Genomic DNA, 27,768 nt, shown 5'->3' with positions numbered 1-27,768 from the left:
CTTTAAAACCACAATAAGTAAAAAAACACGATTCTTATGAACTTCACAGATTAAAATACTATATATATCTATATATTGAAAGCATTTGGCCCTTCAATACAGATTGTAAAATAGTTGTGTTTACACATAGCGTCTTTTACATCTTGTAACTGCCGCGAGAAATTCAGATACTGAAACAGAGTTACAACACAGAAGTGATTGTGAGAAAACACACTAAGGTACCATCCCTTGATCACTGCTTTCTGAGAGCTGCTTCAGTCGAACTCAAGCTGGTTAAATCTATAAAGCTTCAGTAACGTTCAATCATTGGTTAATACATCAGTGAATTCAAGGGCTGTGGCAGGGACAGAAAGAAACTTAGAATAAACTACATCTTCCTCGGTCCACAGTGACTATTTCGATGTGTGGCTCATGCTGAGGCGTCTGTCTGCTCTAAATCTTGTCCAGCTCGGTCACGAAGCTCCTGAGGGCGTCCAGGCAGCGCTGCTGGAGCTCGTTCAGGTTCTCATCTAGCGACGCTTGCAGCAGATTATCCAAACTGGGCTCCTTGGCCACCAGCATCTTCACCACCATGCGAAATGTCTCGCAGTCCTGCCTGTAATGCTGCACAGAAGACAGTCCTTTCAGAGATGCCAGTGCTCATTATGAATACTGAGAAGGTACAGAGAGGAAGAAAGCAAGTCAAACAAAGCAAGGCTTTTGAGCTAAAGAGAGAAAATATTTCTTTGAGAAAAACAAAGATGATTATAGCTTTTCATCCATCCTTTTTTACTATCCTACCCAAATTATTTATGGACTTACAGTGGCTGATAGAAAGAGAAAGAGAGAGACAATAACCAGTGTCATACAAGGTTATTCATATTGAGCAAAATGCGTTCCTGAAGATCATACGTGCTCTTTAGAGGGAGACAATTAACATATTTTTGGTTGTTCGTGTTGCAAATGAAGGTAATTGATCAGGATTTTTTATCAGCATCTGGTTAACCGGCAGAATTTACAAGTAAATTAAAAGTAAAATAAGTAAATACAAGTGAAGAACAAAGTAAAAATGGAATGTTAACGTCAATGACACACAATATACAGTATATGGACATGCACAAAACTTCAAACAACTGCTGCTTTTTCTAAAACTGTAGTCTGTCAGATTCACCACATAAAGCATCAATTCAACAGAAATAAAGTCCACCTCTGTCAATCTGTCCCCCATAAAGAATAAGATAAATTAGTTTTGAGAATATAAAGAAAGTATAGACAATTGTCTTTAAAAGTAAAAGGTATTCTTAAGTACTTGTACTGTGTTACTTCCCACCTCCGCCACCAGCTGCTCAAAGTCTAATGACCCCCGCCACAATTCATGAATTCCACTTCTGGTGAATTGGTTTATCCCATCAAACAGGTGTGTGTTTGAATGTGTGTATGTGGGCCTGTGCGATTGTGTGTCTGCCCATAACGAAGGGGACACGAGGTGTCAGAGTATGTTTAGTGGCGCTCGGGCATTCTTTCACACTGCTTTGTAACAAGCTTTCACATCCCTCTCAGATTTTACTGCCGGCCCAAAACGGCTGTTAACTTCTTTATTAGAGTCCCAGGTGCAAGCTCACAACATCTTTATCACCTGGAGAGGAACGGCTGAATGTGAGGGCCCTGCACTAAAACCACAGAGAGGGTCGGGGAAAACACTGGCCGGTTCAGGAGCCTGTCCTAATCAGCACTCCAGTCAAGGTAAAGTCATCGGGTCACTTTTCCTGTGGCTTAAAACAGCCACTCTGTAAGCGCGAGAAGAAGAAAATATACAAACAATTACACAATCGATTTTCTATAATTATCCATCGGCGCTTCTTCGGTTGGTAACAACGCAATCAGGTGCAAAACAATAACTTGTGTCAATTTAAATCAAATGTCGGGAGATGTGGCCTGATTTTTCAAGAGTAATGACTTAATCACACAGTTGCAGCCTCCTTAGAGGTGCTGCGTATCTGTGTCATGTGCAGATCGCACGGCCATTTTAAGAATGTAGGTTTCGTAGGCTGTGGAACTAAAATTAGTTGACAATAACTCATCCGCTATTGACTTGTCTTTTAAGCGCCAATAAAACTTGAGCCACTGGCTTTGGTAACTCTGAAAAGAAAAATGCTGCCTGTCAACTTAAATCAGAGTCCATGCTCAAACAGAAATGTGAGGTTAACCGGTTAAACAGCCATATTCCAGCCTTCTGTCAGTTATGGGGAAATTTCAAACCACAAGTTGCCGTTTCTCTGCCTAGATACATATTATGCAATGTGAGCCCGAGCTAAGTCTTGATTGTGCATCCATAAATCTCTGTGCTGAACACAGGAGCAATTTAAACTTCAATGTCACACGAGTTAACCTTTCGCGAAGGCAGTGAGAAAGACACCGTGTTGGAAAATAAAGGATAAAAAGGTCGCCGCTGAATGAGAAAAGGAGACAAACCCCAGTGCGAGTCTACAAATGTGTTTTAACAGCAGTGGAAATGTAAGAGAAGCTTTACTGGGTGGGGCTTTAAAACAGAGTGAGAAAAAAAAAAGGTCACAGAAAGAAAAATAATAAGGGTGAAAAACAGCTCCTCATATGGGAACCATTCCCTGCTTTTCCAAGCAAGAAGCTCATGATGGGAAAGAAAAAAAAAGAAAGAAAAAAGTGGGTACCTGTTGGGAGGAGAAGCAAATCACAGGTGCACATTTGCGGGAGTGAGACAGGGACCAAAGTAGGTTAAGAAGTTGATGCGAGATGGTAAAATTAGACACAGAGCTTGCAGGGTGAAAATTAAGGGTCGTCATTTTATGTCCTACTTGATCATTACAACGACGCCGCCGGCCACTTTGCTTCTCCTTTCATTTCATCCGTCTCTCTTCTTCACGATAAATCCGAGCAAGGCTTGCTGCAGCACGTTCGGATTGCCGATTCCCGCTCATCTTTTCATTCCTGCATCCCTAAACAACCCTCCTGTACACACCGGGAACAATGCGTGTTCCTGCAACAAGGAAAAGCTACGACTGAATGCACGTTATTATGGCTGGATAACAATGTGCATTGTATGCACAAAGCAGGGGAAGGTCATTTCGGAGGACTCCGACAGAAATACACCAGACTGTGGGAGATGTTGGACTTTCTGTAGATCATGTCAAGCGAATTTGGAGCCCCCACATAATGATAGTCCTCGGCTCAACCGCGCGAGAGAGACTCACGACACGTGTGGCCAGCTGAGCTCAGGGTCGGCATCATTCGACGTCATAGGTCTCCTTCTTTTCTCCCCACAGAGCACGGGACGAGCCCTTTCCCCAAGCCTGGAACACTTTCTAGTCAATAATCCTAATTCAACACAATCCCAAGCTTCGGCAAATTTCTACACTATTTGTGAAGTAAAACATTTTTCTGCTCCTACGAACATTTTTTTCAACAAAAGGATTTCAGGTTTTAATAAGAAGGAGACATGGGATTGAGCTGACACAAACATCTGGTGTGTGTGTGTGTGTGTGTGTGTGTGTGTGTGTGTGTGTGTGTGTGTGTGTGTGTGTGTGTGTGTGTGTGTGTGTGTGTGTGTGTGTGTGTGTGTGTGTGTGTGTGTGTGTGTGTGTGTGTGTGTGTGTGTGTGTGTGTCCCACTAACCAGTGCCCACTTTAACCACTTTACAGTTGATTGTGTGCCATTTTTCATAACAAAACATTTCCCAAGCTGTAGCCTTTGTTGACTGATTACATTTTCTCTTCGGTAAACTCCAGATACGCGCCAGTTTTCACAATGGAAAGCCACGGTGTAAGCCATGTGGGGCCCGAGAACCTCTGGAGGGAGACCGAGAGGCTTCGTCTGCTCCGAGGTCGTCAAAGAAAGTCACGGCAGGCCTGGGTCGTTTGCCCTTGCTTTTAGTTAGAGCGCTTTGGCTTTGGTATCTTAGTGAGAGTTGGTGTGGCTGCACTGCATTGTTTGGCCAAACTGAAAAAGGAAAACTCGCGTTGCGTTTTGGACGTCTGTTGACACGACAAGGTTGCTTGGAGCCACGGAAAATGCAACTGTTCGAAAACACCGTGTAAATGGAGGAAAATGCAACTTTTTGGCCGTGGTAAATAGTTATTCTGCAGACGCACGAGTGGATGGACAATAACAACAATGATGACCTCAAAAGTGTCATAACTCCCAGTCCAGATTCTCCTGGGACTTGGTAGCTTTATAGTTGAGAGTCACCCGGAATATCAATCCAACTTGGTCATCTGTCCATACGAATGTAATCCCATTCTTAATGTGTGTGTGGTTTCATTACAAAAACAACCAACAGCACCTACTAGTGGCCTGACAAGCCAAAGACATTGTTTTCATCATTGCTGCCATTTCCAATGCGAACTAAAAATCGTTTTCAAAACGTCGCCATGTAAACGCAAAACTGAAGAGCCTTAAGAGTAAAACTTGGGGGAATCGCAACACAAAAGGTTGAGAGTCATTGGAATCCTGTAATAATCTTGGGACTGAAAACACTCCCTCCTTTCCCATAGCTGGGACACAAAACATCTTCATCTGTCTTGTTCAAAATAACCACAACTGCTATTGTCGCGTCAACAATTGTGGACTGACTTAAAATAACCACCTACTTGGTTGTAAGAGCATGTCTCAGATTAATTGAACAAACAGGAAGGGCTGCTTTTGACCTGAGCATGCTTCTTATGTTGAGAGAAAAGGTTGCAGGGAGGTTCTGGGAGTTTCCTCCCAGCAGTGGGAGCCCTGAGCTGATCTTTAAGCCCGATACTAAAGGGCCACACATGAAGGACCGGAGCCCCAAGAGAAACAGCACCACTCGGGGCCTTAATAACGAGCCTCAAAAAGTGGCCTCTTGCCCAAATGGGATGTTTGCGGAGGTCCAAATTGTGAACATGCTGACAGGAGTGAGTGTTGGAATATTGGGGGGGGGGGGGGGGGGGGGGTTATACACATGGATGTGAGGTTCGGTTCAAATGAGCACCGATGCAGGCAGGGGTCCTGCATAATAAGGGAAGCAGGGTAATCACTTGAGGGCTGGTACACATTAGAGGATATTAAAAGAGCCAGTTTAATCACTCAAACTACAAAACCGGACCTCTGGATGGAGAGGTTAATAGTTGAAATGGATAGGTTTCATTTGCACTGATTGAAATGATGAATGGGCTCCTCTCCAAATCACTCCCAGGCACTTAACTACAATAGAGCACAAAAGAAGGATGTAACCTATGCTTCTGTGTTGTTGTTGTTGTTGTTGTTGTTGTTTCATGTGTTTTCATTATATGTTCAGTGAAGAATCACCCAACAATCATCTCTTGCATCAGAAAAGGGAGAAGGACATGTTGTGATGAAGGTTCACAAAATAACTGCATGAAATCATCAAATTTCAAAAGATGTTATGACAAGTGGTCTCATAAGCACTGATGTTAACCGTCAGTGAAGTTGTTGGCGGGTTTGGATCTCATTCATAGCCTTGAAACACCCACAGATTGTATGCATTACACTCGGCTCTGGGCTGAAAAACACCAAGCAATGTTGGTGTAACAAATCCATTTCTGATTGAATTGAGCCCTGCGGTAAAAAGGATGTCCATGCAGTATTAGGACCATGCTGAAACAGCACATTAAGAGATGACTAATGCTAAAAAACAAGATGAAGTGATTACGAGTTTTGGACTGCGTACGTGTGACAACTTTGTTTGACACAAACTAAACTGGACCGGTTCTATTAAACCCATTTGGGGAGTCTGTGGTCCGGCTGTGCCAACCACCCGATCTGTTCAGTTTGGCAACCGGCAGCGACGGATCAATGTTTGTTCGAATGCCGCCCCCCCCCCCCCGGGGGCAGATGTTAAAAGTCGAGATGCAGCCAGAGGTTTCTGCCTCTCACCACGTCTGGTGAAGCAGCTGGAAACGGCAGAGTAAGCATGTGTGCTCTAATGCCAAGAGATGTACCACACTGTGGGTGGGCCGCCGCCTGAATCCTGCGGGGCAATTCCTGCCCCGCTTTAACGGGAACAGATAAGTGGCACTGTAGCGCAGCACGATGAATAGAAGGGGAAAAGTGCAACTCCAAATGGAAGGCCACAAAAGGCATCACGACCTGAGGACGTTTTTCTGCTGACTCATCCTCCTCCCTCAACGGTGAAAAATGTGTCTCGAATTAGGTGTTTCTCAAATTTAATGCGGAGCGAGCCAAGGCGCATTTGAACATCTTTGACATCATCTCTTTTGACTTTCAGCCACATCATAAAGTCAATTAAATAAGGCTGTTCGGATACATAAGCTACCTTGAAATCAGGGTAAAGTCCACACATGTGACGTGGAGCCAGAAGGAACTTTCCCTTTCCCTTTTTTTTTTTTACAGCTTAATAAAACACATTTGTATTGAATATTGTGACACACTTCATACCATGTGCTGCAAACGTTCTGACCTCTGCTCCGGACTTGTGTGATTACACACTGGACTGACAGCCACACATTTTACTTGTGAAATTAAATGTAATGCGACCTTGTTTAAGGGAACACAGAAAATGTGTGTGTGAAAACGGGGAAATCATACAACATCGAGCTTAAACTAAAACAGAAACAGACCAACGGTACGATCTCTAAAGGGGAAGGACCCTCTACCTCGCGTCCGGACCACCTGTGCTTCATTATTTCGATACGAGGGTATAAAATGTAACTCACTGGGACTAAAGCCACTTAATTAGAATTTTATTATACATTTGTTCTGTACATTTCATGATATTGCATCCTACATATTTTTAAAAGTGCAATAGTTTCACTCAATACCACTTGCTCTACTGGACATGCTCATGGTAGTTTAATGCAATTTCAGAACAATACTATATAATATTTATACATCAAATTTCAACCTTTTTATTTGCCATGCTTCTTTTTAACTTTAATCGAATAAATGTCTTTCTATTCTTTATCCATGTATTTCTTTGTGTATTATCGGATTATGACGAGGCGGGTTTCATATAAAAGGGGCATTAAAGCTTTGAGTTAAAAATACCAAGGCTGTGCAGGAAGTACATTTCATAATTTAAAATAAACGCTAATGAGGCGAGAGAAGGATCTACTTTCACTTGCTGTCACATTTCTTTCATCTGTTTTTAGAGCTCTTTTTTTTTTTTTTTTTTTAAATAGGCATGTGCCAGTATTCTGAGACAATACACAATAATGCAAACTCCTTTAAAAAAAAAAAATAAAAAAAGTTATTTAAGCTAAACCCTGCTACAAAGTACAACCTTACTGCGTTTTACAGCAGTCAGATCTTAGTGTCTGGACGACATATTTCACAGTATATTAAGTCCTCTTTGATAATAATGCATGTAGGTTTAGATCGAACCAATGTATGTAATGAATTGTCATGGTTTAGGAGTTTGTTAAAGTTCTGAAATATAACAGAGGGTTTGGTCGTTTCATGGACCAAATCTTACTACCTTCTCGATTTCCAGAGCCTTGGCTCTAATGGCCTCCGACCGGCGGGCCTTGAAGTCCTCCTCTGGTGTCAGCTTTGGCTCCATGCTGGCAGTCGCCACCTCCTCCGACTCCGCTACAGATGCTGAAGGTTGTTCCTGGCGGGGTCAAAGGTTGAGGGGTTAGCGGCGGGGCCACCGGGTTTAGAAACTCGGCTCTGATTTCAAAGTGTTGCAAATAGAGACAACTCTGCTCCCTTACAGGTGCTGAGTACTTGTTTTCGTATGTGCCGCATGTCAACAGTAAACACAAATGAGGTGCCATACAGAGAGTCTGTCCTTCTAATTACAGAGTGGCGGCAGCGAGAGATCAAAGTGAAGACGCGGTGACGCAAACACAGCAGCGAGTCGCGTTCACAACGAGGGAAAACATCCATTTGAACCAAATGACACTATTTGTTGATTATTTTTACTGCGACGTGACGATGGCTCACCGTGCTCTATTGTCGCATTAACTCATGGAAATACTGGACATTTTACATCTTTATGTTAAAGTTGCACTTCTGCTGCATATTATTGGAAATGCTTCTTATTTAATAAACAGGAAGACTTTCATAAAACTATTGAGTGAATGTTCAATGTGCTCATGTTTTTATTCAAATTATACTCGCACATGATTTATTAAGATCCAAATGTTGGATGACATTATCTTTGGGTTGTCTTGGTTAGATGATGATAAGATTCATTTATTTCTAAGAGGCATATACACATAAATGTATGAGATTATAAACCAAAAGCTTATTTCCGTCTACATTCCGATGGCAGACACAATGATCACAATAACTGCAAGAAATTGCCGCAAATAAATTAAATGCAAAAATAATAAGAGATATTAAAAAATAAATGAAGTTGCTTTAAAGTTCACTACATAAGTGAATTATGTGCATTACTGAAATCAGTTATTGCACTTCTTCTGGGTTCACAGTATATTCTTCACAGTAAGTCCAAACACAAGGAAAAGCGAGCAGCTCAAAGGTCCACAATGCAACTACTCAGACAGGACAATTTAACATGTATGTACAATAAATACTTAATTCAACAACCGTTTTCTACTTTAATAATATTTAAGTGCCGTTCCTGATTTTTTTATTTTTTTATTTGTTGTCTTCTGGGTTTCTGTTCCATACGTTTACAGGGAACTGGGCAAAAGACCGTTTGTTTATTATGCAAAGTCGCAGAATGACTGGAGAGACGAACAGAGAAAGTCTCACTGAGCTCTTTTACATCCAAACTGAGAGCAAACTTGAGTTTGATTCAAAAAGATATACTACAATCGTATTCTTTTTGTGTTTTAAATGTGTGATTTTAGAACTGCTGCTGGCTATCTTGGCCAGGTCTCATTTGGAGAAAAGAAGTGTTTAATCTTGATGCGACTTGACATAAACGGTCTAAATTAAAAGAAAAAGAAACTGTAATTATGCTGCTGGAATTTCGTTTTTAATGTGCAATTTGCCAATGTGCTTATACTTAAACATGTATAAAAGTGTAACCAACAATACCTGATCATAGCTCACTTAACGGGAGCTTTATTCTGCATTACCCAAATGTATTCTAGACACTCTCCCATGCTTCCTGTGAGATGAGTTTAGGTTGATCTTGAGCTAAAATGCTGCTTATACCTTAGATGCTCCTGACGTTTGGGGGGATTCCTCCACAGAGCTGCTTGAGCTTTGACTCACCACCACACTGGGCTTATCTGCAGAGGAAAAGGAAAAAAAACACCACAGCGTAATAAGCAAAAGAGCGGATAATCACCCACAGGTAATTATGGCCAATTAAAAAATGTCCTGACTTGGATTTTACATCTGCAAAAAGAAAGCGATCCAATTAATACAAAACAGCAACCAAAACATTGAAATAATTTCTTTCTTGGTACTAAAATGAACCCTGGAGGAACATCGTGGTAGGTCAGGCTTGGATATGTGCCACATTAAGCATCACTTGTAAAAAAAAAAAAAAAGAAATCTCTTGGCAGTAATCTGTCTTATAGTTTACACTACGTTTCCTCTCTATTGTCCTGTCCAGCTGCGGTAAAACAATATATCTTTGAAAAAACATATATCCTTGAGGAGTAACTGTTTTCTACTGTGAGACATCAAACAATTACTCACTTTTTATGGTGACCAATCAGGAAGTCATAGCTCAGAAGCAACAGAAAAGTACAGATGAATGCTTTTTCTTTCTTTTTTTTTAATACTCCCTTGTTGGGAGCCTCCCACACAATAGCTGCCTTTGAGTTCAGCTGTGCCTTAAATTGAAATATTGTTCTTTGTTGGCTCCAGTGTGTCTAGAAATAATCCGCCAGGGCCGAGCTGTCTGAGGATATTCCTCATTGTGATTAGAGCGATCCAGAGCAGAGCCGATCCCGAATCCCTGAGCGAGACGACGAAGTCCCAGGATGACACTTCCACAGACATCCCCACAGAAACAGCAAAAAAGGGTAAAGCCGTGTGGTTTGGGGTATTAAAATGCCCCAGTTATAGTGTCATGTCCTGGAGCAGGCGCAAGAGAAGATGCGGTGAGAGCATGAAGCGAGTTGAGTCGGGGGACAAACAGCCTGCCGTCATCCCGAAGCGCTTTCGTGCAATATTAGCTCGGATAGGAGTAATAGCATGTTACTGTATATGAGTAATGGATGAACTTGTCAACTGTGGCTTCATAGCGAACCGCCGCAGAGGGTGGCTCTTTGGGATGAAGATAATTGCAGTTAGCACAGTCAACAGTGTGTGAGTGCTTTGGTTAAAGCCCACACTGGAACCGTGTCCCCAATTCACTCGCAATTCCGCAGCCTCCGTTTCCTAAACTACGAAAGAGTCAACAAACGCGTCTTCGGTAGACTCGCATGTTCCACGATTCACAGAACGTACGCAACTAAAACAATTTGGGAGGCTTGTGCAACATTGGAACTGGTGTATGTCCTTAAACATTGAGGCGAACAAATGTAATCCAGGAGAGAAGAAAAACATTGTCAAATGTCAGGATCTGCAAAATACACACAATGTAGGAGAGGCGGCAGAAAGAAGGAAGAACAACAGGGACCAATCAACTACAAGGAGAACTCGGTTCCTGGAGCCCACTGTGAGGTTTTCTTTCTTGACCGACTGCATATCACTTATAACAACAAGGAGAGGGAGTTTGTACCCAAGATGCCGTTATCATTATGGACAGAAAAAGAAAAATGCAGCAATTTTCCAAGACAAAACAGAAAAACAAATTCCAACAATAACTTCTGAGAGCAGAGAAGATGTAAGAGTCAGTTGCAGAGTTCATACAACTCAGTACAACAACACAAGCACCTTTAAAAAATAAGAACGAAGTAGCACATCAAGTTAAAGGAGCTGTAAGGAATGGGGAAATACAACAAGTATTCCCTGAAAAAGAACAAAATGCACGATTCAAAACAACTGGCAAGCTTTTATAATACACTATACCCCCTTTGGGAGCAATGCAACGACAGATGATAAATAAGATAAGGAGCCCAATGAAAGTGAATCAGACCGATCTGCGGCCTTACAAATCATCACCCTTGATCAGATATTGGAAAATATCATGAAGACAATGTCAGACAACCGCTGACACACTTAAAAGTTAAAAGGTGAAGAAGCCATCGTGTTGTCTCTCAATGCCCAAAAACCGTTTAATATGTTGCATGTAGTGTCCTGGAAAAATCTTATTTCAAGAGTTAAAAACGATTTCAATTTGTCCATCATTTTATGAAATAGATTCACTATGATCAAACCCACGAACTGCAGTCAAAGCAACTGGGACTCCTAGTAGGTCAGTTTACTCTTGGAGACAGACGCAGACGGGCTCTTGTCTTTGACATTTGCATTGGACCAGTGGTGCAGCTAATCAGCGACGATCATTTATCAACACGTTTACAAATGATCAAATGATACAAACAAGAGACCAGCATGAATTATCCCAGTAAGCAGATGACGTTCTCTTATATTTTAACAAATTCCACAAATTATCCCTTCAACCAGCTGAAGGAGATCAGCAGGCAGAAAATTGATATATTGCAAACTATACAAATGTAATTAAAACCCGAGGTTTGCATTTCCATAAGAAAATGCATATGTGGATGCTGATAGTGGAATAAAGCTGATCTCGGCGTCTCCGTGGCAACAGACGCTGATCTCCTTTTATCTCAGATCGCGTGCATTTTAAGCTGTTATTCCAGTGAAGACACCAGATCGTCGCCACCACTTATAAATTATGTAAATGAATATATATGTTGTGAAAAATAAAAAAATAAAAAGAAGAAAAAACAACCCAGTCAGCGTCAACGAGACATTTTAAAGACACATAGTCATCTGTGTACAATACATGGCCCATCCTCGCCATCCCGTCACTGTGAACTATGCTCTGCTGTTCTAATTAGAATCCCAGATGGGAGTGGAGGTGGAAGCTACAACTGTTTTCTCGCTGTTTTATTGCATTTTCAAAGGGCGGCGCAGCACGGCGCTATGCTTTCAACGCAGACATTTTTATTTATTTCACAAATCAAAGGACAACAGGCATTACTGTTCACAGTTTTTCCCCTCAAATTAATGATAGTCTTGACGCCATATCACTTCATAACAAGCGTTTGTAATGAAAGTCACAAAATGTAAAACGGACAAACCCAAAGTTATTTAGAAGACGTCACTGAGGAGTGTATTAACTACTTTCCCACTGAAGAAAATGTTGGGTTTTGAACGCAATGCCAAACCGCTCCAATAAACCAAGAGTATCCTTTTTCCCAGCCTCCACAAAGTGTGTGCATGTGCGCGTGTGTGTGTAATTAACATCCTAACATGTTTGAGCACACCCTGACCCCTCACATTACACACCTCTTTTGAAAACAGATGCTTCACCTGGAATGGCTTAATTCCTTTAGACATACTGGGGTCACATGCGTCTCAGTAAAAAAAAAAGAAAAGAAAAGGGGGTTAATGATTTCCATCGTTGCTATTTCACACAAATTTTGCATTCGGTGAGGGGGAATTCACAACTTTACACGCAGAACCTAAAGCCTGTGCGCATTTCGATTATTTTATTTATTTATTTTTTAATACTGTGGCCAATCGCAGAGTGTCAGGTAGTCCAGAGCGCTGCTCTGTTATTGGATGTCATAACATCCACTGGGTCACCGGGTCAAATGGTCAAGTCCATTACTGCAACGTCTGGACAACACATTTAAAATGAAAGGTAAGGCCAACCCCCTCACAACATTGTGACTTTACTTAAAATGACAAAAAACAACGACAAAATAGCTGATCGTTGTCCAGCAGTGGAACCTTCCGTCACCGCACAGACGTCTCTGGGTACTTTCTTCTGTTCTTATCATTAGATAACGGCGAGCGTGTACATTTGTTCGGCCGTCTGCGGAGGACCGAAACACTTACGCTTTTTCTGCGTCTGCTGATGGCCGTGCCCTTTCTCCCTCTCAGGAGAGACGCTTCGGTTGGAGCCTGATGCAGAGCGGGAGGTCGCGGGTGCCGAGCCTTCTCTCTTCACAGGGGAGCGGTCGCGTTTGACTACCAAGGACTGAGAGCTCCTGTAATCGTCACGATCCTCTCTGTCAAAACATGAAGTAATAATAATAATGACACATTGGAATTAACCTTCAGAAATTTTGCATTAGCATTTAGCACAAAGGCAATAATGTGCAGTTTTGCTGGAAATTGTCAAGAGAAGTTCAAACCTAATTGACTTTAATAGCAAAGCTGTTCAACCGGGATCGCGCCAGTGATCATTATGAAGTAACCAGTGATGATCACAGTCTCTTTACTCGAATGAAAAACTTAAAAAGTGATTTCTAACTCACTTATAACAGAGTTTGGTGTATATATAACAGAATCATAAAGATTTGAGAAGATTTACTTGGCATTTTTGTCCTGCCGTGGTCTCGGACGTGGGCCAGACCCTCGGCCTCGGCCGCGGAAATGGTGAGATCGACTGCTTTTCCTGAAAGAAGAAAAACAAATATATAGAGATATAAGCGAGTAGGCCAAAAGACTCAGTCAGCAAATGCACAAGCAAAATAATAAAACAGCATCTACAAGAGCGTGTCGGGTAGACACTTTTTCCAACGGTGAAGCTGTAAGAAGTAAAAGTCCTGGATGTTTTCCGACTGGTAATGGAAACAGAACAAATAAAGACAGAAACCACAAAGACTCAGTGAGACTCTGTGGCACACTGATCAATTTGTGGAGCAGATACAATCTTCCACTTTGGCACCAACAACTGTCGGCTGACAGATGGACCAATTTTGTTCCCTCTTTGCTGTGACTACAGCAGGGTATCCGCCTAAAAATGGAACTGAAGCTCGAAAGCGCCAAACGATATCCAACCGTGTAATGCGATTTCACAGCCTTTTATTTGTTTTTGACAGACCTCGCACAGCTACTAAATAACAACAGTTTAATACATGTTCACTCTTTACATTTGAGCAGCATCCCTGAGGTCCGGACGGTGAGCCCGGCTCAAAAAGCACCTGGCGGTTATGACCTCCGGCTGAACTCGAGCCACATCTGAAACAAAAAGCAGGTCTAACAAGGCCTCAAACTTTTATGACCCGCAGTCTGTTTGAAGTAGCCAGGACTTGGCATGCCGTTTGCCAAATTCTGACTTTCCATTCATGCACCACCACCTAAGAGTAGGAGGACATATAGGTAAAATAGAAAACGTAATTTCCCGAGGCTAAATGACTGAGCAGAAAGAAAATCACATTTTCTGGCTGGTGTCCACATTAAATTTGGACAAATGTGACTCTGACCTTAAATAGTGCCTTGCAGTCTGGTAATAATCTTGATACTAGCAGTCCATAGAGAGAGAGACAAGCACATAATTGCTGAAATATTAGATAGAATATGAATATTTGTTGCATTTCTCTTATTTAATAACCAAAAACAGCCGACATCAGTATTTGCCTATAGAAAGACCACTGAGTAAGGTTACAGCAGGTGTTTCATCGTCAGATTAATATAAATCTTTCAAATACATCTCTTGGAAGAATGGTTATTATAGTAGCATAATACTATAAAACCTTGTACCTGGTTTGGCCACAAAGATAGAGAGAATTAATGAGCTAACTCTAAACAGGTCAAACTGTAGATTAAACCTTCCCTGTACTAAATATTGCAATTATATTGTTGTGATTATGAAGCATTGACATTTTTTTTTATTTATTTAAAGATGGCGTGATGCATCCTGGGATCAATATTGTCACGCACATGAAGCTCTCGCTTGATATTGGCTTTCAAACAGTTCCATTTAGTCCCATGAATCTGCAAGCGTCAGCAGATATCTGAGTGAGTCACATCAAATGTGCCCAAAACGAACCGTTGTTGAGAGCAGAATGCCCTCTTTGTTCAATGGTGGGGGAGTGCAAGACAAAGAGGGAGTCCGGTTACAAAAAAAACAACAAAAAAACAAGAGGACTATATTGACTCAGCTTGTACCTTTGCATAATACTGACTTCAAGTTTACATTCGAAGCACCTGACTATTGTTTAAAGCAGTGGATTCTAAAAAGTGTGGGGTGATTCTGTCCTAAAGACAGACAGCTTCAGCGGGAGCCTATCAGAAGAAGTGTATCGATCCTCATGAAATATATCACAGATTGTTTGGGCTGAATGTATTGTAATTGCAACGGGAGACTTGTTAACGCCATAAAATAAGTGTGCCAAACCTTAAGTGTCGTCGTTGCAAGTAGTTACATATTGGATATAAAAACACAACATAAAAGCATCGAACTAGCAGAAAACAAGTTGTTTTTATTGCCCGAAGAGTCCCACAGCCATTAACATTAAATTATATAATAATGTCAAAATTGTTAGTCCAGCATTCAACCACAATTGACCTTTTAATGTGAGACAAAAAAAACAGAGTGAGATGTGGGGGACACAACGTGGTTCAGGCTCTTTAACATTCCCGGTGTTAAAGACAGGCGTGAGAAGAAGTGGTGACTCCTGCTCGGTTCAAGTTAAATGAAGCCAATCGCTCAACGTCAACAATCTCTATAGGGTGCTGAATGGGCTTGTAATTGATCTGTGTTGGATGCCTTTATGCATCTTTCCAAGCAACAAAACTTACGGTCAACCCGAACAGGTAATTTGTCTGGTTTTCTGTACTTTTCACGCCACAAAGTATAATAAACTACACATTTAATTCACCGGAGTGAGCATCTTAACACTGCATACTTGAGTCTGGATGTGCAGTGGAGGGTATTTAGATTTGGATTATTTTAATTTAACGCTGAAAAAAAAAAAAAAGTATGGACATGAGACTGGCTTCTCTGAGTATCTGAGACATGTGTGTGGGTGTCTGTGGAGGGAGTGGTCCAGCTGTTTTTCCTCTCAGGGTGGGGTAAAAGGCAGAGGCGGGGGTGAGATTTTTTTGGGCTGAGTGAGTAGACACTGGTGCCCTTTGTCCCCTTCTTTAGCCTGGTATGACTCCTGGGGGGGTGGAGGGGGGGAGGGGGGGGTAGGGGGCTGAGGCCTCTAAACTGGTGGTATGTCAAAGTAGTAAACGAAAGAGCAGTGTGTGTTGATATTGTTGTTATCGCGGCTGAACTTTAATGCTTGGGTGTTCAGATTCCACAATTAACTCAATTCTAAGACACCGTGACTTTAATAGTGTTTACAAATTTCCCAACTATATATTTTTTTAAAGCGAAGACGCTTACGCAGCTACAGTTCAGTTTTCAGGCAGAACTCTACCGACCTCTAGTGGTCAAAAACAGATTTTACACAAACAATTCACCGAAGCTGTTGGAACTTAGTTCAAAGTTTCAACCAAGCAGAAGGGCTGGGTTGTCTCTTCGTACCGTGGGCTCCAGCACTCATGACTCGAACTTTAGTAGGTAAATAATATGAACATATTAGTCTGAAACCAACAGAAACTGTCGGGAAACATTCATAAACAAGTTGTTAGAAATTACCTTGCGCTTAACTGGTGCCTCAGATCGTCTCTGCTATATGGCTGTTGTGGATACGGCCCCTCCTGAGAATCAAATGACACTGTCATCAACTCAACCTGGAAAATGTTTTGTCATTATTCGTCATGGCATTATTGGGAATTTGAACTGATGTAACTTTCCACGCAGCTGTTAACTATCTGACAATGCACAGTTTATCATCGTTGACACTTACATACAGCCCAGTCATGTTTACAGTTCATAAGTTAAAAGAGGCTGTGCATGTTTCGTTCAGATTTTTCTCACATTCATTCTCAAACTACAGAAACCAAAAATATTTCAGTTTATAGATCACTGATCCTGACTTACATTTCTGTGGGGTGGGGAGTTTCTGCGAAAGCTTGGGTTCTCATCGTAGTAATGGCGGTCACTGTGTGGATAAGCACCTTCATCGTGACAGTCTCTCATGTCCTGGTAATGTCGAGGATTACCATACCATTGGTCATCATCGTATCCACCATCATACTCCTGTCCGGGCCGTGGCATGTAGCTCCTCTTATCAACTATGTTGACCACACGATGAAGCATCACCTCAAAAGAAAAAGTCAGAAACGACATTTTAATGCATAAGCTATCAAAAACAAAAACCTGAATGAGGCAAAGATCTTGAAAACAGGTCCCCTCACCTCTCTGGAATTCGGTGGCACGAAGAACTCCTCATATGACTCTCTAACGGATTTTCTACCATGTCGGTAAGCCACTTCAAAATTTAGAAGAAAAAAAAAAAAAAAACAGCACATGCTTTTATCTTCTTAGAGTTAACTTTGCAGCTTCATTGCAACATTTATAAAATGTTCTATATATTCTAAAACAGATTACATTAACTGGACTGGAGATGGACTGAAAACTTAGATTGAAGGGTCTACATGCAGATCTACTGTCAACATTGAAACAGAGCGGCACCACCGCCATCATTGTGTCATTTTGTCAGACATTTTCGCCATATGGCTGAAATCTGACATGCTGGAGGCACAACATTTGAACATTTCCCCAACACTGAAGCATCAAGGACAAGTACTGCTGTTGTAGGTCTGGGGACATCCTTTAAAGCTAGACTGTCAAGTTGACTTCATGACGTACAGGAAGCTCAACAGGCCTGTACAGACATGCTTCAAAACAGGCTCTACAAGTCGCTGGCAATTTTCTTCTTTATTCACATTGTTTGTCTAGATGTATCATCTCATCTTCAAATAATCCCAACATTATAATGACAGAATTGTGACGACACAAAACAAAAACAACACATTATAACCACACTGTGGCCAAGAAGACATCTTTGTCCTGTATTTAGTGAAATCACAAGTAAATTATGTGACAGTTCAATTGACAGATAGAAGGCAGGAGCTGCTTAACACATTTTATAACTACATTGAGTGGATAAATTATGAATTCTTATAAAATTCTGGAATAGATGTGTGCTTCTGCCTCTTTTCCAATATAACCTAAACGTTCAATAGCTGACAGTTCTGCATTTCTCCGTGTGTTCTTGGCAGTACCAAAAGGTTCCTGTTAGAAATATGTGACAATATGTTGTGAATCCTGTCTGTGATTGGATGATCTTATTGAGGAAGTCCAAAGCTTCTCTTCTCTGCTTTCTGGTAGTTCTTTTTTTGATAATGTAACTGGTGTAGGAGTTATGGTTAAGATGAGTTAGCATGCCAGTTGTATCAGTGGTGACAGAAAAGGAGTAAGACGGTTGGATCTAGTGAACAATAAGACAAAAATAATGTTCATGGTAGATTACATGAATCAAACATGAGTAAGAATATAAGCGCCCGTTTGTCAATTGTTTTCTTAATATGGGGAAGTTTGGAAAAGAGTTGAGCAGAGTTCTGGATATGATCAATATGAGTAACAGGTACCAACTATTGATGTTACGATAATTGAAACGTACACAAATAACTGTGAAGTAAAGCCATTTCTTGTGTTTTTCTTGTGTGCAAGCATGGCCAGGAAAGTGCACCTTTCATTGCTCAATGATATATCAAAGCAAACAATACAGGCTAACTCAGCAGTTTGGTGTAAGTAGTGTTAATTTCCTTTTAACCCGAGCTTGAAATTAGAATAGTTTTGTTTATTGATTAGTTATGCTACAACTACAGGCTATGCTGTCAGTTGCTTTTCTGTCCATAACAAAGACTTTTTGGGGACCGGTATATCTCTTCTTTATTTGCACTGTAATAACTTTGTTCATTGATCAGCAACTTAAGTGGCGTATTCTAAAAAGTTAAATGTGAGGGGAACACATCCAAGGCCACAGGAGCCGACCACTGGAGCTGCTTCTCTGTCGCTCCAGGAGACTGTGGAGGGGGTGTCTGCTATTGTCCATTATAGCTTTGAGTTTATTCAGCGTGCCCCTCTCCACCACAGTTCTAAGTGGGTCCAGTCCCCTACTGAGCACTGAGCCTGCTTCTTTGATCAGCTTATCCAGTCTCTTGTTGTTCTTATTTGTGAGACGGCGCCCCTGCCCCCGACCCCAAGCACGCCGCAGCAAAGAAGACTGCACTGGCCACCACACTGTGGGAGAACATGGCCATCATCCCCACATAGATCAAAAGACCTCAGAGTCCTCAGGAAGAACAAACGGCTCTGCCCCTTCCTGTCGAGGGCATCGGTGTTGGGGGACCAGTCCAGTTTGTCATCAATGGTGACATCAAGGTATTTGTAGGTGTGCACCATGGCAATGTCCCCTCCATATATGGGAATGTTTGTTCACCGATAAGAAACTAAACTAAATGATCTCTACAAGAAGGGTCAGAGCCACCTTTATTTTCAGAAGAAGCTCTGGTCCTATCATATCTAACGGACCAAGCAGAGTATGTTCAAAGAATCTGTGGTGGCTCGTGCTGTTGTGTTTGGGGTTGAGTCTCTGGCAGTAGTTTTACACAGGGTGAGGGCTTGTAAACGGCATGCAATCCTAGATAATGACTAATAACACCCTCTCCAAGACTTTGTCATAAAGCACAATAGCACCATCAGCCAGACATTTAGCACTCCTGAAATCACCACAGTGCCTGTGGCCATAAGACAGGACATGAATTTCAGTGTCACTCATGTATTTCATCATATACTGGAGAGATATTTTTTTGTTCTCTATTATTGAGTCCTCTTTCACATGGAGCAGCTGTATCACAGACAACTAACCCCTGCCCTTGGATTAATAAAGTATTTTGATGAGCATTGCAATGGAGAGGTGAGCCATCCTGTCTCTAACCTCTTAACTATTGTTTCCACAGCTTGATTCACAGAAACCATGTGTGTTTCACATGTGTCCCTGCAACTCTTTCAGACCAATGCGAAGCAAATGTGCTTCTCAAGCAAGCATGTCAACAGGGGAACCCTACATTTAAAGACAAGCTGAAGGAGGGAGAATCAATCCATGTCAACATTGTAGTCTCAAAACGATGTCTTTATTTGTTTTAACTGACACTGAATTAAAATCATGCAGATGTTTTCACTTACTGTTGAGCCTGGAATGTGGGGCGCGCAGCAGAAAGATGGAGACCTTCGGGGGGGAGGAGTAAATCTCTGATGGTATAAAAGAGAGGGGTTGTGGATTATAAAGATACATCAAATTCCACACCACTTTCACACAGATCTCAAAATATGGAGCCAATATTGCAGACACGGGGCAGTTATAATATACTAATACCACTGCTGTTCGGAAACACGAGGAGCGTGAAGGCATGTGACGATTTGTAAACACTCACCGAGTGGAAACTTAATGCCTCGTCACGTCAAAATACGCGTGACCTATTCCTCGTTTCGCAAAAGTGCATGTATCCGTGAATTCCGATGACAAGAGAGAGCACCGGATTCTTCGTAGAGCACAGAAAAAATACAAACAAAGATAAATAAATAAGGAAAAACAGCGGGGTTCACTTCCTGCCCTGCATACTCTTCTTCCCCTGATGCAGCCAGTCACTAAAAGGTGTAAGGCTGCCCCCTACAGGCGAGGAGGAACGCGAATACAGAATGCTTAGAAAATATATAAATACGATCCACGTTGTCATTAACCGTTTTGTGTGTGTACTTTTAATGCACGAGGGATCTGTCTTATCGCAGTACACCCTGCAGTAGGTGCAGCTTCAGCCCATTATTTTATGTAACGTGTATTTATTGCACATGGGACGTGTCTTTACTAAGAACCTTCCTCTTTACACCCTGGCTGCAGTCGGTCTACACACACTGTGGCTCTGACCGCTGTCACGAGCAGAGCTGTTGCGATTACGCGAACATGATTGGGTGACGCCGCGTCACGTGACCATCCTTCGACAGGACTTTCCACGACAGCTGAGGAGCCGCTGAATAAATGCGCCTTTTCACCTGTAACGCGGCTCCTTTTCACCTCCGCTTTGTAAAAAAAATTAAATAAAAACAATTTAGCAAAAAAAAATGGGAGACAAGAAGAGCCCGACGAGGTAAAATCTTTGCTGGCGGATTTAGAGTGGAGACTTTAAACGGGTCACTGGTGAACAGAGAGCTCGGTCAATGGATGAAGCTGTTCCACCGGAGTGCTCATGGCGGCGGGCTGCTGCTGCTTGCTTTTAATGCGGGGCGACCGTCTGTAAACGGAAGGGGCTCCCTTTTTACTCCCCTCGGCGTGACTCTGGAGCTCTGAATATTTAACCTGGTGTCGCGTTTTTCCCCCGCCACACACTAGCGTGTTCCTGAACGCACACATCTAGTTTGTGGAGTGAGTATCGTCTTTTGTAAACCCGCCGCTTGTGCCTGTGTTTTTGTTTTGTTTTTGTCTGAAGGCCGAAGCGCCAGTCCAAGCCCTTCTCCGACGATGGGTACTGGGACTGCAGCGTCTGCACCTTCAGGAACAGCGCCGAGGCGTTCAAGTGCATGATGTGCGACGTCCGGAAGGGGACGTCCACTCGGTAAGGAGAACCCGTCCACATGTTCGGTTTGTATTGACATGATGAGCTGCGTGTGCAAACCCGCGTGCTTTCCCGTCACATCGATCCCCTCTGTTGACAGAGCCGCAATTCAACTTTACACATTTTAGTTCAGGGGCCGCGTACAATTGCATCTTGAATTAGTGGCGTAATAACTTTTGAATGAAGGCCTGACGATGTTTCAAATGACAAACGATGTAGTTTTCACGTATTTCTCCACTTTGTTTTTTGTAATGACACCAGGGACACGGGTGCAGAGAACAATGAACATTATAAATGTTAAGAATGGCGAGTACGCAGACATTTGGGTTGCTATTATGGGTGACTTTCAACTGTGAATATGGCCTGGGAGTCAAACCACTCTGCAAGCTGCCATCGTTGTTATCGTCCAGCGACTCCTACATGTTAACTATTTACTGTAGCCGTGGTGCACGTGCGCAGTAGTAGGGTTTCAGAAAAGTTGTCACCCTGACAGCATGGCTTTGAGGCTAGTGCTAGTCTGCTAACTTTCAATGGAGCATCACTGATACCTCAGCTCAAGTCTCAGTGTTGTTTATGTTGTTCTTGAGAAATTTGTTTTAAATCGTGCCGGGCCAGATTGGAGCCTGTTGCGGGCCAGTTTTGGCCCGCGGGCCTTATATTTGACACCCCTGCTTTTGGGACATTGATGATATATGCAGGGCGGTCGCCAGTGGGTCCAAAAGTTTTCAAACTTTCATATACAATGTGCACATACACAAAACCTCTGACAATAAGTGGATAAGGTTTTGGTTTTTTTCAAATTTTGTTTTACAAAAAAAAAAAGCATGTTAGTTTAATGCAGCCACATGGTGGTGTAGTGGTCAGCGCTCTCGCCTCACAGCGAGACGGACGTAAGTTCAAATATCAGCCTGGCCTTTCTCTGTGGCGTTTGCATGTTCTTCCTGTGTGCGTGGGTTTCCTCTGGTTACTCTGGTTTCCTCCAACACTCCAAAAAACATACATGTGAATCTTAATTGCCCCTCAGTGTGTTTGTCCTTTTGATGGACTGAAGAGCTGTCCAGGGTGTGTCCTGCTCTCGACCATAGTTAGCTGGGATCAGCGCTAATGCGAGCCTGCACAGGATTAGGCGGTTTAGAAGATGGAAGTAGTAAAAACTGTTGAGCTCAAATGGCAATAACACCTTTCTTCTTCTAGTTACAATCTTTATTCCATATTTACAATTAAAACTAAGCCAATCTTCTTTTTTTTTTTAAATCGTCTTTTCATTAGAGATTGTGTCTCAGAACGACTGCATATCCCCTCTGATGTTGGAACATTGAAGTGAAGCCACTTTCACCAACATATCAAATCAGGGACAGGCTTCCCAAAGTCTCAAAACAGTTTTAGGATGTTTTTATTCAACACACTCCTGGCGGTCCTGGATCCCAGGTTGGGACCACTGGTGTAAAAGAATCCACATGATGTTCAAATTATTCTAAGCCATGTTTTAAAGGGGACATATCATGCTAAATCCACTTTTTTAGCCCTTAAATGCATTTTGTTGTATATTTAGAGTGTTTAGAAGTACAGAAAAGTTCAAAGTAGTCTCTTCAGGTGCTCCGTTGATATCTTTATATTCTGTTTTGGTCATATTTTGCGATCGGTTTCGATTTTTCTATTCTCTATTACGTTTTTTGAACAATGACGTCACAGTATTCTCAGCGGAACTGCCAAATTAGGACATCGACATTTCGAGCAATCCGCCATTTTTGTTTCTCGCTGCGATTTTGTAGTCCAACCGAAGTTACGAGAGGATAAGTCGAAATGTTCGGTTGTTGGATGTAGTAACCCACAAGCTTCGTTACACCGTCTCCCAGCATCAGAACCTTTTCGAAGTGCCTGGTTGAGTTTTATTTTTCACAGAAATGTACCCACATCTGTGGGTAAGGTCATTTTTGTGTGCGCGAATCACTTTAAGGACGACTGCTTCAGCAACCTCCGCCAGTATAAAGAAGGATTTGCCGAAAGACTTGGTCTGATTGAGCGGTCAGTTCCTTCTATCTATGGAGACGACGAACAGAGCACTTCGGTAAGCTGTATATAACGCTAAAAAGTGTGATGATAAGACGTCCCTGTCATTGTTTTGTTAGCATTAGCAGTTGCACCATCTTCATATGTTAGCGCTGTGTGCTCGTTTTAGATTATAATGTCACTTCTGTGTTAAATAGTCGTTGTAATACAGGCAGTATTGTAGTAGTGGGCATGGATGGAGAAGTTAGTGTAAATATAGTAACACACCATTGCGTTACATCCATATGAAGACGTTGTTCTTCAGATGCATCATCGTCATTTTCATCTCGCTCCGCCGGGTCCGACTCTGGCTCCAACATGTATGGCTGGATGGACAAATCTTCCGTTGTTGACATTTTGTAAATAATGTGTGAATATAAAGTTTCTGCGCCGCTAGATAATTGTATCTGTTCTATCAAACTACAAAGATGGCCGAACAGGGTGACGTTGAACCGAGTGTCACCTCTGCAACCTGGAGAGGAGGAGGGGTATGAAGTGTCTCATTTGCATTTGAAGAGACCGCCCCAAAACGAGTTGCTCTCAGAAGCGCATCAGAAAAGGGGTTGAAAAGGGGCCTGTGGAGCTCTAATAATGAGGAATTCAGACCCAAGCATTGCAGTTTCGCGTTGTATAGACCACAACTGTATGATTTATATGTAAAAAGGAAGGATTTAAAAGCATGATATGTCTCCTTTAAATCATAGTCTTATGAGGGTTTTCTTGTAATAAAAAACAATCGTTCCATGCAGAAGCGAGAGGGGAGCAAGTCCACGATGACAGTTCTGAAAGGTCTCTAATAGTGAGTAGTCCATTTTTAGGTAACTTCACTTCAACCGAGTCTGATTTTCCATTTTAAAAGTTGTTCCGCACCACCGGCATGATGATCACCTAATAATTATGATAATTATAATAGTCATTTTTATCATTATAAAGCACTTTTCAAAATCAGAGTTACAAAGTGTTTTGTTTGATAAGAAAAACAAGCATTGGTAGAAAAAAATCATTTACGTCAATCAAAGTATTTCTGAATAAAGAAAAAGTGAAGACAAAAACACAAGAGTAAAAACAAGTGTACAGTCTTGTTACAATATATAAAATCTCTTTGGCTGATTACGAAACTGCTGTGTTCTGAACAAGCTGTATTTTGTGACTAGTTAGTGGATTTAAACTTGAGTTCAGAGTTACAATATGAATTATTGTAATATCAGCATGAGGGACGGTCTCAAAACTTCAGCCTGGATTGGCTTTAGGTGAACTTGTGCTTTTCATTCCAATCTGTTTTACCCTTGCTCCTCTGAGCAGTTCCCCCTCTGCACAGCATATTAAAGAAAAAAGCAGCCGCAGCTTCATACGTCACTGAAACGAGGAACAAATCTTGTCAAATTGCATGATGGGCTGCAGCCTAGTGGAAGGCTCTTGTTATCTGTTATCATAATGTGTCTAATGGTCGAGAGAACGCTCATAAAATATATTACAACTTTCATGCATGAAGTTGTTTAGAGAGCCTATTCAGTTTGCTTCTTCTTAGTCACTTTCCAGTACAGACTTGTCTCTTTGAATAAATCAAGTAATACTTCATTCCACTGTGTCGCATACAGTAGCGAGGACAACAGGAAACAGCCAGAGGTGTGTGTGTGGTCATGCCTGAGGCCAGCAGCAGAGGCCTGGATCCGTATTAAAGCAGAGACAATCTGAATATTCATAGATTCAACAAAAGGTTCCATCAAAGCCTCATTAGGGGACAATCTGATGACCTTTATTTTAACTTAAAGGGTTTTCAGATATTCAGCCTGATCATCTTCAACACGAGCAGTCCCACAGATCAAGCCACCTTGGAGAGTCGGGGATCTAAACCGAAGCACAGTGTCGTTAACCCGGTTTGATTCTCTTTCAGAAAGCCACGGCCCGTCTCTCAGCTGGTTGCACAGCAAGTAAATCAACAGTTTCCACCACCCACACATCCCAAAAAGGAGAAGAAAGACAAATCTGAAAAGGACAAAAGCGATAAAGAACCCACACTGAAAAGGAAAAGCTATAAAAAGATGAGGTAATGAATTTGTGTTTCCATAAGAGGTTGCCAAGATTCACTGAGCTTTGCCAAACATGTTTAGTTTTCCTTTTGCTTGTGTGTGTGTGTGTGACTCTACCAGGCCCAGGTTAAAAAACGTAGACCGGAGCAGCGCTCAGCATCTGGAGGTCACGGTTGGTGACTTGACTGTAATAATCACGGACTTTAAGGAGAAAGCCAAACCCGCGTCCACCTCCACGAGCGTGGCTTCGGCAGACCAGCACAGTCAGAGCGGCTCCAGCTCGGACAACACTGAGCGAGGCGCCTCCAGATGCCCGTCGCCGCGCGGGGAGGCCTCGTCGGTCAACGGAGAGCCTCACTAACATTCAGCACAACCTCCTCCTCTGCACTCTCGACAGCCTCAACCAGAGATTAAACTTAAGAATGCACGCTTGCTTTTTTTTTTTTTTTTTTTTTAAAGATACTTTTAATCTCAATAATGATAGCATTCACTTCCATTTGAGGGTGTCGGTTCACTGCCTTCTCATGATGAGAAGGACATCAGGAGTCGGCATCTGATGCTCGATTCAGAGAACAAGAACGGTAGCATTAAGTCCTGGATGTCAAGCGGAACTGCCCCGCACGTTGAGGACGCCCACGTCTTACATTAGCGCCACTCGCAGAATATCAGGAAAGAAATGTGAAGACGTCATCTCAGAGTTGTACTTTATCTTTGAATGTTGTTATTATTTGCACTTAATGGCATCCCGTGTTCATGATAAGTTTTTTCTTCCAGCATTATTTGCCACCGATATCGTCGGTGAATCAAAACACTGTCAGTTACTGGCCTCTCTCTCTCTCTCTCTCTCTCTCTCACCCTCTAAGAGTTTTTTTTACTGTCTAACATTCGAGTACAAATAATGAACAGTTACTTTAAGTATCCTTCTCCTTCATGTTTTAGAACTGAGCATGATTTATTCTATAGAATGGTTTATATTGTAAAATAATGTTGAATAAAATAAGGCTTAGCTATTTGAATATGTTATTATCATGGGTTTTTTTCTTTGGATGGTCCTGCTGAATTTTAATGAAGTGATAAAAAAAAAGTCCTATTTAAACAGGCTGAACTGATTTCCCTGCCCCTTGAGACCATTTGAACCACAACGAAATCGGATGTTTCTCTGGATAACACATTGATATAAAGAGAAATGTGTTGAGATCAGGCACGTCTAACTTATTTGAATGCAGATTCACACACAGTCCAACTTGATCTCAAGAGGAGCCACACATGAGAATTTATAAAATGCTTTAAATAACAGCTACTCCAAATGATTCCTTTGGTTTTAGTCCATAAAGGTGCATTATGAAAATACTACACATTTTATAGCAACAAACCATTTTTAACAACGTGTCCAAGTGTTTACTACAGTAAAATGTCACTTCTCAGATTGTATTTTCTCTTTTATGTCGCAATATTGCAACAGATGACATGGCTGTGCTTTGTTTTGGTAAATCTGCAGAAACATCTGGAATAGTACAATAACGTATCTCTTCAGGATAACTTTGGGGAAAGCCCCCTGCTCCTCAGGACAGAATCTGGAGTTTTCAGCATGCACCCAGGTTTTAACTCTTTGTTTCCATGACCAGCTTTTCAGATAAGTAATCCAGTATGCTTTACTTTGCATATCCAGAAGAGAAGACGGATTGTCTAATGACACATCCAGAAGAGATTTGATCCCCGTCGCTGAGAGTCAAAAGTACTTCCCCTTGAAGTAATATCAGCATTTAATCATAAGCGGTTACAAACAAAGCTCACCTTCATTTCAGATGAGTTCATCAGATGTAGCTTCAGAGTTAAGAGGAAGAAAGTCCCACACAGCAGAAACAATGGACCATTACAAGTTTATAAAGTCACTTTCTCAAAGACCGTTTGTATTTTGCGTGTTTGACCTGGGAGCAATGTCTGTTAAAGTTTGGAACAAAAGGTATTCGCTGATTATAGTTTTTAATGTTACTTCACCAGCAGATTATACAACGCCCATAAAATGACTTGGCAGATTTTGGAACGGTGCAACCTCTGTATACTCGTGTTACTTATGTAATTGCAGTGGTGAAGGCACAATTATTTTTATTTAATTATCTTGTGTGCGGCTGTTAATCCTTATGCTGTGTTTAAAAGTGTGAAAAGAAAACCACATATTTTGCTTGTATACATTCAGAATCATTGTTTTTTTAAATTAAGTCCTTTGAAACTTTTGTGCTTTTTTTCCCTTTTGAATTTATTTTGATAGAAAGTTATTGAAAAGTTTGCTGGTTTCTACGTTTAAGGCACAAGGTTTATGTTTGTACCACCTTTTCATTGAATACCTTTGACATCTGTTAGATGTTGA

General features: G+C 41.7%; 2 protein-coding genes across 2 annotated transcripts; one reads left to right on the top strand and one right to left on the bottom strand.

Annotated features, from left to right (window-relative positions):
* Positions 1-273: 273 nt before the first annotated feature.
* On the bottom strand, positions 274-20,345 carry LOC308116928 (uncharacterized protein). Its single transcript, XM_080475455.1, is given in 11 exon segments — positions 274-438; positions 441-603; positions 7,436-7,570; positions 9,091-9,167; positions 12,862-13,034; positions 13,340-13,423; positions 16,400-16,461; positions 16,745-16,966; positions 17,062-17,135; positions 19,898-19,963; positions 20,146-20,345. Coding segments are annotated over 10 exon segments (1,020 nt in total). The 5' UTR covers positions 19,899-19,963; positions 20,146-20,345; the 3' UTR covers positions 274-409.
* Positions 20,346-20,679: 334 nt separating this feature from the next.
* LOC308116927 (YY1-associated factor 2-like) lies at positions 20,680-27,634 on the top strand. The gene is made up of 4 exons (XM_080475454.1): positions 20,680-20,856; positions 21,196-21,321; positions 25,265-25,417; positions 25,521-27,634. The coding sequence occupies exons 1-4, from the start codon at positions 20,831-20,833 to the stop codon at positions 25,759-25,761; spliced, it is 546 nt and encodes a 181-aa protein (XP_080331580.1). The 5' UTR covers positions 20,680-20,830; the 3' UTR covers positions 25,762-27,634.
* Positions 27,635-27,768: the final 134 nt, after the last annotated feature.

This window comes from Lipophrys pholis (assembly GCF_963383615.2).
Source record: "Lipophrys pholis genome assembly, chromosome: 11".
NCBI classification, from domain to species: domain Eukaryota; kingdom Metazoa; phylum Chordata; class Actinopteri; order Blenniiformes; family Blenniidae; genus Lipophrys; species Lipophrys pholis.
This window is presented reverse-complemented; position numbering and strand designations above follow the sequence as displayed.